This window comes from Chiloscyllium punctatum, chromosome 1, assembly GCF_047496795.1.
Source record: "Chiloscyllium punctatum isolate Juve2018m chromosome 1, sChiPun1.3, whole genome shotgun sequence".
Taxonomy (NCBI): Eukaryota; Metazoa; Chordata; class Chondrichthyes; order Orectolobiformes; family Hemiscylliidae; genus Chiloscyllium; species Chiloscyllium punctatum.
In genome coordinates, this window is record NC_092739.1 from 45634826 (window position 1) to 45647221 (window position 12396).

Here is a 12396-nt window from a genome sequence, read left to right on the forward strand (position 1 = left end):
GGCAAAAGGAATTTGTGATTACAAGAGCCGAAGAGAAAATCTATGATTAGAAGAACAACAAGGGCAGGAGGAAGGGAACGGATGACTGGAGAAGTTTTTAGCCAATGCTTCAGCACGAAGCAGTGTTTAAATAAGGATTGAGCAGACTCCAAGGGAAGCTGTGATAAAGCAAGCTTGAGCACAGTGAGTATCCATTAGGAATGGGCACCGAGCTTCATCTGGGTGGAGAGGTATAGTTTGTGCTCGGCTTAGAGCTTCTGCTGTGTAAGAAAAGGAGTTGGTATAAATTGAGCTTGTGTTTCAGCCCATCAGGTTGGCGTTGGGGGAAATTGACCTGTGGTGCTGCAGGTTGTTTTACCACTTTTTGAACTAACGCTGCTTTGATTTTATTCTCAAGACCTGAAGGATATGATTTGTTTCCTACTTTTGACACATTAGCATGAGTCACCTTAAAAGAATGTGTATTAAATATGCAGGACTTTGATAATAATTGAACTATGTTTAGTTCCATCCATGAGATGACAACAACTCTGCTTTCGTGACCCTTTTGGACTGCAGCTTTAAATATGATCTTAAGCCTGAACACTAATGCTTTGCTCTAAATTTAAACTTGTACATGACCAACATTAATCTGTCCATCAAGTGTGAAAGAAAGATTTTTTTTTGATATACCACCTAATACTGCGCTGGGCCTTAGGTTCAGAGTGGAAGTGGTTGGAATGTTGTGACAATGAATTCCATGCCAACCGAAAGGGAAGGAGAAAGGGTAGAGGTCAACATGTGTCAGTGTGTGACAGATTTATTTAAAATAAGATTAACAAAACATCTTATTTATGGCTTTCAAGTTAAAAGATTTAATACATTTTTGTGTATACAATGTTTGGCAATTGCGCTCTCTTTCTGAAGGAGAAAACCTGAAAAAAAAAATTCAACATAAATGCTGGACAGCAATGTTACAGCACTTTGCACCATTTAATAAAGCCAGCAAGAATCAAAAAATAGCCTTCAAGAAAATCTCACAAGCCGCACTCAGGGGACAACAAAATTGATCCCTGACCTGAACAGTGTCATCTTGCACTCACTTGATTCACCGTTTATCAATTGGACCTATGGAATAAAAACTGTAGACTACACTTACAAATTGATTACGCATAGCTTAACGTTTATAGCATTAAAAATTTATTAGGTTTTTTTTGATCATCTGGAGAAAACTGGAGGCAAGAATTGTGCAGTACAGATTTTTAAAGCAAAGTAATAACATGTACAATATACAGTAGCTGCACTTACATCAATTCAGATCACAATTAAGAATTTTTGTTACTGTACAGAAATATTCTGTAGCTGTAGCTGAGGGTCTCTTGATTCAACTCAACACAGCTTCATATATCTGGACTTAAACAAAAAAAAAACTGCATATGGGGCTTTATATGAATAGAAATAAGGCTGCTGCCTCTGGAATGTTGAACAAACAAGGGTAAAGCTCCAGAGATTAGGTTAACAAGTGCTTTTCACGTGCAATTTATTTTCTGCTAAAGCTTTCCAAACACAGTATCTTCGATATGAACACTCAAGGTGAACTAGGATTGTGATATGGGGCCCAATGGGCAATAAAGAAATTTTCTGCTCAATGCTAATTTTCTACAGCAGCACCCTAGTCCCTGAAATCCTACATGCCCTCCCCAAAAACAGCAATTCCCGTTCAGTTGTAAGTGATGGTCCACTGCTTCACACTGGCATCATGGGATGTTGTCACCAGGGTATGTTCATCCAGCCAAGCGATACCGCTTATGTGATACAACCGATGACATTCTAAGGAAAATAGGTTATACTTAAGTTTACATAATATTAGACAGCCTTGTAAGAAATCAATTATGCACCATAGTCCTCATTATTATCCAGAAAGTTCTAGTCTTACTTCAGTATATGTGAATTTAACAATTGCTTTATCAATTAACATTACTAGTATAACTCCATGATCGAGCTGAATTTAGAAAAGGTCACTGATCTGACAAGTGTTCAAAATGTACATGTTGGCATAATGCTATTAACTGTCTGAGGGTATCACCAGGCACCATTAGATAAAGGATTGTTTCCACTCAAAATGCACTTGAAATGAATGAACTGTTTGTTTGTAATTCAAGCTTCTGCAAAAATATCTACAGTTACAAATGTAATATCAGGGAACAGATAAAATAGCAGTCCTAAAATATTTGGCTATATTCAAATCAGTTTATCAAAAAGTGAAAACTTTTAATAAAAGGGCATCCAGTTAGAGCCAAGAATATAATTAGGAGCAAAGATGACCATTTGGTCCCTCAAGCCTGCTCTGCCCTTTAATATGATCATGGCTAAATCGGTTTGTGTTCTAAATTCCTATTGACCAATAACCTTTGAACCCTTGCCTAACCAAAAACAAATCTACCTACTGTCATCTTAAAAATATTCAATGACTCTCTATTTCCATGCCTTCTGAGGCATAGTTCTAAAGTTCTCATCAGCTTCAAAAACAAATTTCTCTGTATCTTTGTCTTAGAAGGGTGACCCCTAAATTTTACTGCAACTCTCATCACCCCCAACAACTTCCCTACATAAGCGTGACCTGATTTAAAGTTACTGCAAGTGAATAAAAAATTGAATCATTTATAGTTTTATTGGTGCAGAATTGACGTATTAAAATAACTTCCAAATGCAAATTTTTTAAAGTCTACATATAGCCCTACAAATATGAATGAAGTTTGAAGAATGTTTCAAAATTAGAGGGAAGGCTTAGGCAGTTGCGTAAGCAGAGTCCAATTCAAGAAAAAGTGAAGCAGCATGGACGCCTGCACAACTCAAGCAAATGGTTTAAGCATAACTCATTTAAGTTCTCTGATCCTTTTTAACTAGTCTGGTTAATTCCACCTGATTGGCACTGATGTGATAAGCGCTGAAAATATGTTGCTGGAAAAGCGCAGCAGGTCAGGCAGCATCTAGCATCTGTAGTCCTCACTTTCCACTGATGTGATAAGGTTTAACCTTCTCAGCGTCTTGAATAAAAACGTTACATTCACAGGTCTTATTTTAGCATAATTTTCAATACAGATATGTTTTTTCTTTTCTAAACCCAAATCATTAACTCAAATATAAGTGATCAGACTACAAAACTTCAGACATAATGAATGGTTGCTAAAAATAAGTTACACTAGAGGTAAGTACTAATTGTTTTATTCAAACTTCATGGATGTGATGTGGGTGTCACTAGCTAAGTCAACATTTATTGCCCATCCCTACCCAGAGGGCAGTCAAATATCAACCACATTGCTGTGGGTCTGGAGTCACATGTAGACCAGACCAGGTAAGGATGGCAGTTAAAAGGCCATTACTGACCCAGAAGGGTTTCTGTAACAATTGACTATATTTCATGGTCATCATTAGACTCTAGATATTTACTGAATTCAAATTCTACTGGCTGCCATGACAGGAATTGAATCAGGGCCCTGCTGTCTAGCTTTCAGTTAAAATGGTATGCATAATCAAGATTTTCTTTTAATCTTCACTATTGAGTTTAACAAACTTTTTCATGTGAACACTGTTACAAAAATGCTTCATGTTTAATTTTTCTTAGAGGTCTGAAGAAGGATAGAGCTTGGAAAAATAGATTTCTTTCTCGTTTTATGGGAATACTAGGAACAGTTCTTTTAAAAGTGGTCGATGGAAGGCATTGCTTTTTTTATTTTAATATAAACAAGGCTTTTTAGAAATAATGCAATTACTAACATCCATTTGGCCTGCTGTAGGTCACAGAAGGATGTCTGTTTGAACAATGCAGTACTTTCACATCTATGTTTGTTGGGGAGAAGCAAGCAGTTGGTTAAGAAAGGGAGCCCAGATAATCTATGATCTTTCTAAAGAGAACTCTCGTCGAGCTCAGGGTGAAAAACTTATTTATTCCTATTAATCTGTACATTGAAATAACTTTTCAATGTTGTACTTCCTAAGTAAGCTGGGTCTGCAAAGACTTCAGACACAACAGTGCATAGTTACCAACTTGTGCTAGGACAAAGCAAGAATAAGCACAATGGCCAATTTTTACTTTTAATAACGTGAACCTCTGTGGAGAGAAATTCTTTTAGAGAGGTTTGAGAAGATTTGTAGCTTAGATTGAGGTTCTGAACGTAGGTTTGCTTTCTGAGCTGGAAGGTTCATTTTCAGACGTTTCGATATCATACTAGGTAACATCTTCAGTGGACCACCTGGCAAAGCCTGGAGGCCCACTGAAGAGGTTACTTAATAGGGCGACGAAACGTCTGGAAATGAACCTTCCAGCTCAGCGAGCAAACCTACATCCAATGTTTTTTCTTTTCCTGAAGAGAGTGTGCATGCAAGTTACAAGTGTGGTGCTGGAAAAGCACAGGTCAGGCAGCATCCGAGAAGCAGGAGAGTCGGTGTTTCGAGTATAAGCACTTCATCAGGAACGAAGACATTGCTGATGAAGAGCTTATGCTTGAAATGTCGACTCTTCTGCTCCTTGGATGCTGCCTGAACTGCTGGCTTTTCCAGCACCACACTTTTGACTCTGATTTCCAGCATCTGCAGTCTTCACTTTTTCCTTATTTAGGAAGAAATAATGTTAAGGCTTCCATATTACCACCTATATAAGTTAATCAATTATTGCATCTTTCGTGAAACTTTGTTTTGATAATAAACCAATTATTATGTTTATTGAAGTCATCAATGGATATTTTTAAATTTAAACATTGATATAGTTAAGTCATTTAAATTGCTTTTCACTAACTGGGGAAAGCTTTAGTTGGTGTTGTGACCTGTAGGAATAGCAGAAGTGTTTGCCACCAGCCTTGGGTATTACAGCATCTGCCAACGTTAATCTAAGTACACAACAATGCAAAGTCTTGTTTTGTAAAAATTGAGGATATGCATTTCCTTCAAATCTTGTTTTTCTGCCAATGAACTAGAGTTCCTGTGAAAATTCATATTTTACAGGTGTTTTGTGGTGGGAAAATACATTTGATCCTGCACAGCACAGAATATCTACTTTACTTTAAAAAGAACAAGCTTAAGCTTAAATGCTTAGTTAGTCAACACTTAACCATTTCAAATATTTTACATAAATAAGTTCCTTTGTCATCAGGGTAATACCATCATTTGAGCACAGCTAAGACTGATCAGCTGTTGCTTAGTTGATCTTGGATGGCAAGTTCTGGAAGTCTCATCCCAGTTCATCGCTACGATCACTTATAGTATCAATATGCACTTGCTCAGAGGCCAGAATGATGGTTGGATAGAGAAGCAGAAACAAACACTGAGGATTGTATCAAAGGCTTTCTTCAAGTTGGAGCTAAAATCATTGTTACGAATGCAGCCAATGTTACATCCTTTCTTAGTATGATCAATGAGAGGCAATAGGTGGGAAAAAATGCAAAAAGCATTAACACTTAGACTCAGACAGCATGGAAATAGACCCTTCAATCCAACTACTCCATGCAGAGCATAATCCCAAACTAAACTAGTCCTACTTTTCTGCTCCTGACCCATAGCCCTCCTAACCTTTCCTATTCATGTACTTATCCAGATGTCTCTTAAACATTGTAATTGTACCAAGATCCACCACTTCCTCAGGAAGTTCAATTCACATGCAAACACTCTTAAAAACATTTGCCTCATATCTTTTTTTAAATCTCTCACCATTAAAAAAAGTGTCGCCAGTCTTGAAATCCCCCATCCCATGAAAAAGACAACTATCAATCTGTCCGTACCTCAACTTCTATCAGGTCAACCTAAGACACCAAAATCCATTATGCCCTAGTGAAACTCAATTCAAACAGCTCACAGCCATTAAAAAGGCACACTGAAAAGCAAATTGTAAATACCTTGTAGTTTGAATATTTTATGAGTATCCTTCAGGGTCCAGACGAAGACTAATCCATCCATCCCACCAGTTGCAAAATGTTGATTGTCTGGAGACCATGCTAAACAGAGAACTTTAGCGTGATGCCCATAGTAGCTCTCTGCCTCCTATTAAAACACAAATTTTGTTAAAACACAGTTCATCTCCTTCCAACACAGCCCCATCTACATAAATCTTGAATCTTAAATCTCTCTGCTTTTCGCAGCAGAGAGCGGCGGGAGCTGGGTGGAAGTTCAGACGGAGCGCAAAGCTGGTCGGGAAAGTAAGTGATTGTTATTAGAGTGGGTGTGTTCTAAACCCCAGGTCCTACAAAGTAGGGTCTCCCTCCCTCCCTCCTCCTCTAACCTTAATTAAGAGTGCACAGACTTGCCATAGGAAGAGGGTCTAAGGAAGTTTAGATCGAAGAGTGAGGCTTCAGCTCAGGAATCTTGATAAGGAGGTTGAGTAAAGAGATTACGCCACAGTTGAAGAGGGTGAAGACATGACTGCTCAGCTGGTTCAGTGCGCTACGTGTTTGATGTGGCAGGTCAACGACTCTGGTGTGTCTGGCTCGTATATGTGTGGAAAGTGTGCGCACATTCAGCAATTGACCGAGCATATTGCAGCACTGATGAAAGAACTCGAAGACCTTAGGCTCATCCGAAAGAACAAGATCTTTCTGGACAAGACCTTCAGTGATGTTATTACACCAATCATGCCAGAAGAGAGCAGAAGAGTGCAGACGATGAGGAAGGCAGAGAGGAGACAGGTGCAAGAGACGCCGGGAGAAGTACCTGTCAGGAACAAGTTGAAGCTTTTGGAAACAGTAGAGTCTGATGACACTGCCAGTTCGCAAGGCGGCCATGTTTGTCAATCAAAAGTTGCCGCTGAAGCAGAGCGGAAGAGTCGGACATCGCACAGAGCCGTGGTAATAGGGGACTCCATCGTGAGAGGAACTGACCCGGGTTTTTGTGGCAGCAGACGGGATTTAAGGATGGTGTGTTGCCTTCCTGGTGCTAGAGTGAAAGACATCGCGGACAGAGTGCAGGACATCCTCAAGGACGAGGGTGAAGAGCCCGAGGTGGTGGTACACGTCGGCACAAATGATGTCGGGAAGAAGAGGAGGAACATACTACAGCGAGACTTCGGAGAACTAGGAAGAAGGCTAAAAAGCAGGACGTCCAAGGTGGTTATCTCCAGTTTGCTTCCAGTTCCTCGGGCCAGTGTGGCCAGAAACCGGGAGATAATGGACTTGAACATGTGGTTGGGGAACTGGTGCAGGAAGCAAGGTTTCAAGTTCTTGGATCACTGGGGTATATTTTATGGTAACCATAAATTCTACAAGAGAGACGGCTTGCACCTTAATAGATCAGGGATCAGCATTCTGGCAGGCAGGTTTTCTGCTGCAACACCGCTACATTTAAACTAAGTAGCGGGGGGGAGGGGACAAGCTGGATGATTAAAAAGGAAATTGAAGGGGTAGTTAGAACAAGAGAAGTCAAGAAAGACAACTGTATCAAGGAGGCAGAAAACTGGAAAAGGCATCATGCTGTAAAGTTGAGTGAAATAAGGGTTGAGGGGAAGGGTGAGAGCAGTAACAAATTAAAAATTCTATATATGAATGCACGAAGCATTAGACACAAGGTGGATGAGCTTGAGGCTCTTTTGGAAATTGGCAGATACGATATTGTGGGGATAACTGAGACGTGGCTTCATGGGGACAGGGCCTGGGAAATGAATATTCAAGGCTTCACGTGCTATCGTAAGGACAGACTGACGGGCAGAGGGGGTGGGGTGGCCTTGTTGGTAAGGGAGGATATTCAGTCCCTTGCGCGGGGGGACCTAGAGTCAGGGGATGTAGAGTCAGTGTGGATAGAGCTTCGAAACACTAAGGGTAAAAAGACCCTCATGGGAGTCATCTACAGGCCCTCAAACAGTAGTCTGGATGCCGGATGTAAGTTGAATCAGGAGCTGAAATTGACCTGTCGCAAAGATGTTACTACAGTTGTTATGGGGGATTTTAACATGCAGGTAGACTGGGAGAATCAGGATGGTATCGGGCCTCAAGAAAGAGACTTTGTGGAGTGCCTCAGAGATGGATTTTTAGAGCAGCTGGTGCTGGAGCCGACCAGGGATAAGGCGATTCTGAATCTGGTATTGTGTAACGAACCAGAATTGGTCAGTGACCTCGAAGTGAAGGAGCCATTGGGAAGTAGTGACCATAATACAATAAGCTTCAATCTGCAATTTGAGAGGGAGTGGGTACAATCGGAAGTGACAATATTTCAGTTGAATAAAGGAAATATGGAGCTATGAGGGAGCAACTGGCCAAAGTTCAATGGTGCAATACCTTAACAGGGAAGACCGTGGAGGAACAATGGCGGATATTTCGGTGTATAATGCAGAAGTTGCAGGATCAGTTCATTCCTAAAAGGAAGAAAGATCCCAGGAGGAGACATGGGCGGCCGTGGCTGACGAGGGAAGTAAAGAAACATATAAAGTTAAAAGAGAAAAAGTATAACTTAGCGAAGATAAGTGGGAAAACTGAGGACTGGGAAGCTTTTAAAGAACAACAGAGGATTAGTAAGAAGGAAATACGCAGAGAATAAATGAGGTACGAAGGTAAACTGGCCAAGAATATAAAGGAGGATTTTTTAGGTATGTCCAAGGCAAAAAAATGTTTAGGACAAAAATTGGGCCCTTGAAGACAGAAACAGGGGAATATATTACTGGGAACAAAGAAATGGCAGAGGAATTAAATGGGTACTTCAGATCTGTGTTCACTGGGGAAGACACAAAAAATCTCCCTGAGGTAACAGTGGCTGAAGGACCTGAACTGAAGGGAATTTATATTTGCCAGGATTTGGTGTTGGAGAGACTGTTAGGTCTGAAGGTTGATAAGTCTCCGGGACCTGATGGCCTGCATCCCAGGGTACTGAAGGAGGTGGCTCGGGAGATCGTGGATGCGCTGGTGATTATTTTCCAGAGTTCAATAGAATCGGGGTCGGTTCCTGAGGATTGGAGGGCGGCTAATGTTGTGCCACTTTTTAAGAAGGGTGGGCGGGAGAAAGCAGGAAATTATAGACCAGTTAGTCTGACCTCAGTGGTGGGAAAGATGCTGGAGTCTATTATAAAGGATGAAATTACGACACATCTGGATAGTAGAAACAGGATAGGACAGAGTCAGCATGGATTTATGAAGGGGAAATCATGCTTGACTAATCTTCTTGAATTTTTTGAGGATGTAACTCGGAAGATGGACGAGGGAGATCCAGTGGATGTAGTGTACCTAGACTTTCAGAAAGCTTTTGATAAAGTCCCACACAAGAGGTTAGTGAGTAAAATTAGGGCGCACGGTATTGGGGGCAAAGTACTAGATTGGATAGAGAATTGGTTAGCTGATAGGAAACAAAGGGTAGTGATTAACGGCTCCATTTCGGAATGGCAGGCAGTGACCAGTGGGGTACCGCAGGGATCCGTGCTGGGACCACAGCTTTTTACAATATATGTAAATGATATAGAAGATGGTATCAGCAATAACATTAGCAAATTTGCTGATGATACAAAGCTGGGTGGTAGGGTGAAATGTGATGAGGATGTTAGGAGAGTACAGGGTGACCTGGACAAGTTAGGTGAGTGGACAGATGCATGGCAGATGCAGTTTAATGTGGATAAATGTCTGGTTATCCACTTTGGTGGCAAGAACAGGTAGGCAGATTACTACCTCAATGGTATCAAATTAGGTAAAGGGGCTGTTCAGAGAGATCTGGGTGTTCTTGTCCACCAGTCAATGAAGGTAAGCATGCAGGTACAGCAGGTCGTGAAGAAGGCTAAAAGCATGCTGGCCTTCATAACAAGAGGAATTGAGTATAGAAGCAAAGAGGTGCTTCTGCAGCTGTACAGGGCCCTGGTGAGACCACACCTGGAGTACTGTGTGCAATTCTGGTCTCCAAATTTGAGGAAAGACATTCTGGCTATTGAGGGAGTGCAGCGTAGGTTCACGGGGTCAATTCCTGGAATGGCGGGATTACCTTACACTGAAAGACTGAAGCAACTGGGCTTGTATACCCTTGAGTTTAGGAGACTGAGAGGGGATCTGATTGAGACATATAAAGATTATTAAAGGATTGGACACTCTGGCAGGAGGAAACATATTTCCGCTGATGGGGGAGTCCCGAACCAGAGGACACAGCTTAAAAATACGGGGTAGACCATTTAGGAAAGAGATGAGGAGAAACTTCTTCACCCAGAGAGTGGTGGCTGTGTGGAATGCTCTGCCCCAGAGGGCAGTGGAGGCCCAGTCTCTGGGTTCATTTAAGAATGAATTGGATAGAGCTCTTAAAGATAGTGGAGTCAAGGGTTATGGAGATAAGGCTGGAACAGGATACTGATTGGGAATGATCAGCCATGATCATATTGAATGGCGGTGCAGGCTCGAAGGGCTGAATGGCCTACTCCTGCATCTATTGTCTATTTTTACATGACTAAAAACAACAAAAACTTTCTAATAGATTACGAGATAGAAAGGATATAGAGGCAATACAAGAACATGGCATGAAGATGAAGATCGGTTCGACTTGCAGCAGACTCGATGGGTGCATGGTCTATTTTGTATTTTATGATGAAAGATTTATCTACTGGGGATGCAAAATATCAACCAATACAATGTCTGAACCTACAGCATAGTCTCAATTTGGGAACAGCCAAGCCCCTTTGACCTGATCCCATAATTGCAGGAAGTAATTTTTAAAAGACTTCGAGAATTCAAAGCAGATCTAATTTGCTTTAATCTCAGCAATAGTGTTATATCAGTCACTGCATTCGTTACTTAAGATCTCCATTATCAGACATTCCTACAAGATTTTAAACAGAAACCAAATTTGGGAAAAGTTTTTTTTTGCTCCATGTTCATTCCTCAACCTAGTCTTGCAAACGGTCATCACAATATGGTTGTGCCATTGCTGTCCACCCCCAAATTATTCATTTGACTCTTCTTCGCCAAGGCTACCCAGCAGGTATCAACTAAGCCTAACCTAGACCACATATTTCAGAAAGACTGTTTTTAAGGAATGGGGCCACTGAGCAGACTTTACTACCTCCCCCCACCTCTCTTTTTAGCATTATTTTACAAAATTTTACATCTGCATTGAACAACCAGTGGTAAAACAACATGGACGAAACTGAAGGTTACAGATATGGCAGAAACAGATTCCCTTGGCGACCATCTGTTTATTCTTAGAAAGATCTTTCTTTCTAAAAATAAGCCCAATCTGGATTTCAGCAAGCACTACATTCCACAGCATGACACTTACAATAAATAATAAAGTACTGTTGAGCTACAAAGGTCTTAAATAATTATGGTTTAAAATTTACTTCAGCTGGGGAGAAAAAACCTCCATTACTTTAAATCATGAGAGGAGTTGATCAAAAATGTGAACAATCATATTGAATATTACTGAAAGCCCACAAAGTACAATTTAGATTCTTTGGGAATTACTTCATCAAGATTTCTTCAATTTCGATCTGTATTTTTAATATTATGTCCCAAGGTCTGTTCTGAACGAAAAAGGAAGGAAGGATAGAAAAAGAAGTTAAAAATGGATAATGGAATGGACATTAAGCCAAAGCGAGAATGTTAAGATGAGTAACTTGTGACCAAATAACTGGCTTTGGGAAGATTTTAAACATGTGGAAAGAAGGATGAAAATTCTAAATTGCAAGGATGAAGGAGCCAATACCTCTGGCAGGAAAAAAAGGAATGAAAGAATATGTGGAAGATTGGATGTGAGCATAAAAGGTATAGTTAGTAAGTTCGCAGATGACACCAAAACTGGAGGTGTAGTGGACAGTGAAGAAAGTTACCTCGGATTACAACAGGACCTGGACCAGATGGGCCAATGGGCTGAGAAGTGGCAGATGGAGTTTAATTCAGATAAATGCAAGGTGCTGCATTTTGGGAAAGCAAATCTTAGCAGGACTTATACACTTAATGGTAAGGTCCTTGGGAGTGTTGCTGAACAAAGTGCAGGTTTCATAGCTCCTTGAAAGTGGAGTTGCAGGTAGGTAAGATAGTGAAGGCGGCGTTTGGTATGCTTGCCTTTATTGGTCAGCTTACACAGTACAGGAGTTGGGAGGTTATGTTGTGGCTGTACAGTACATTGTTGAGGCCAATTTGGAATATTGCGTGCAATTCTGGTCTCCTTCCTATTAGAAAGATGTTGTGAAACATGAAAGGGTTCAGAAAAGATTTACAAGGATGTTGCCAGGGTGGGAGGATTTGAGCTATAGGAAAAGGCTGAATAGGCTAGGGCTGTTTTCCTTGGAGCATTGGAGGATGAGGGATGAGGGATGAGCTGACAGAGGTTTATAAAATCATGAGGGACATAGATAGGATAAATAGACAAAGTCTCTTCCCTGGGGAGGGTGGAGTCCAGAACTAGGTTTAGAGTGAGCGGGGAAAGATAAGGGACCCAAGGGGCAACATTTTCATGCAAAGGGTGGCACTTGTATGG

General features: G+C 40.9%; 1 protein-coding gene across 1 annotated transcript in view; it reads right to left on the bottom strand.

Moving 5' to 3' along the window:
- Window positions 1–1156: 1156 nt before the first annotated feature.
- Window positions 1157–12396, bottom strand: part of wdr1 (WD repeat domain 1) — a 57848-nt gene continuing 46608 nt past the window's right edge. Inside the window, exons 14-15 of the mRNA XM_072554562.1 lie at window positions 5868–6012; window positions 1157–1809 (exon numbers count right to left, since the gene is read on the bottom strand). Of these exons, the coding sequence (XP_072410663.1) occupies window positions 1700–1809; window positions 5868–6012 (255 nt within the window). The 3' untranslated portion in view covers window positions 1157–1699. The remainder of the gene's footprint in view (window positions 1810–5867; window positions 6013–12396) is intronic.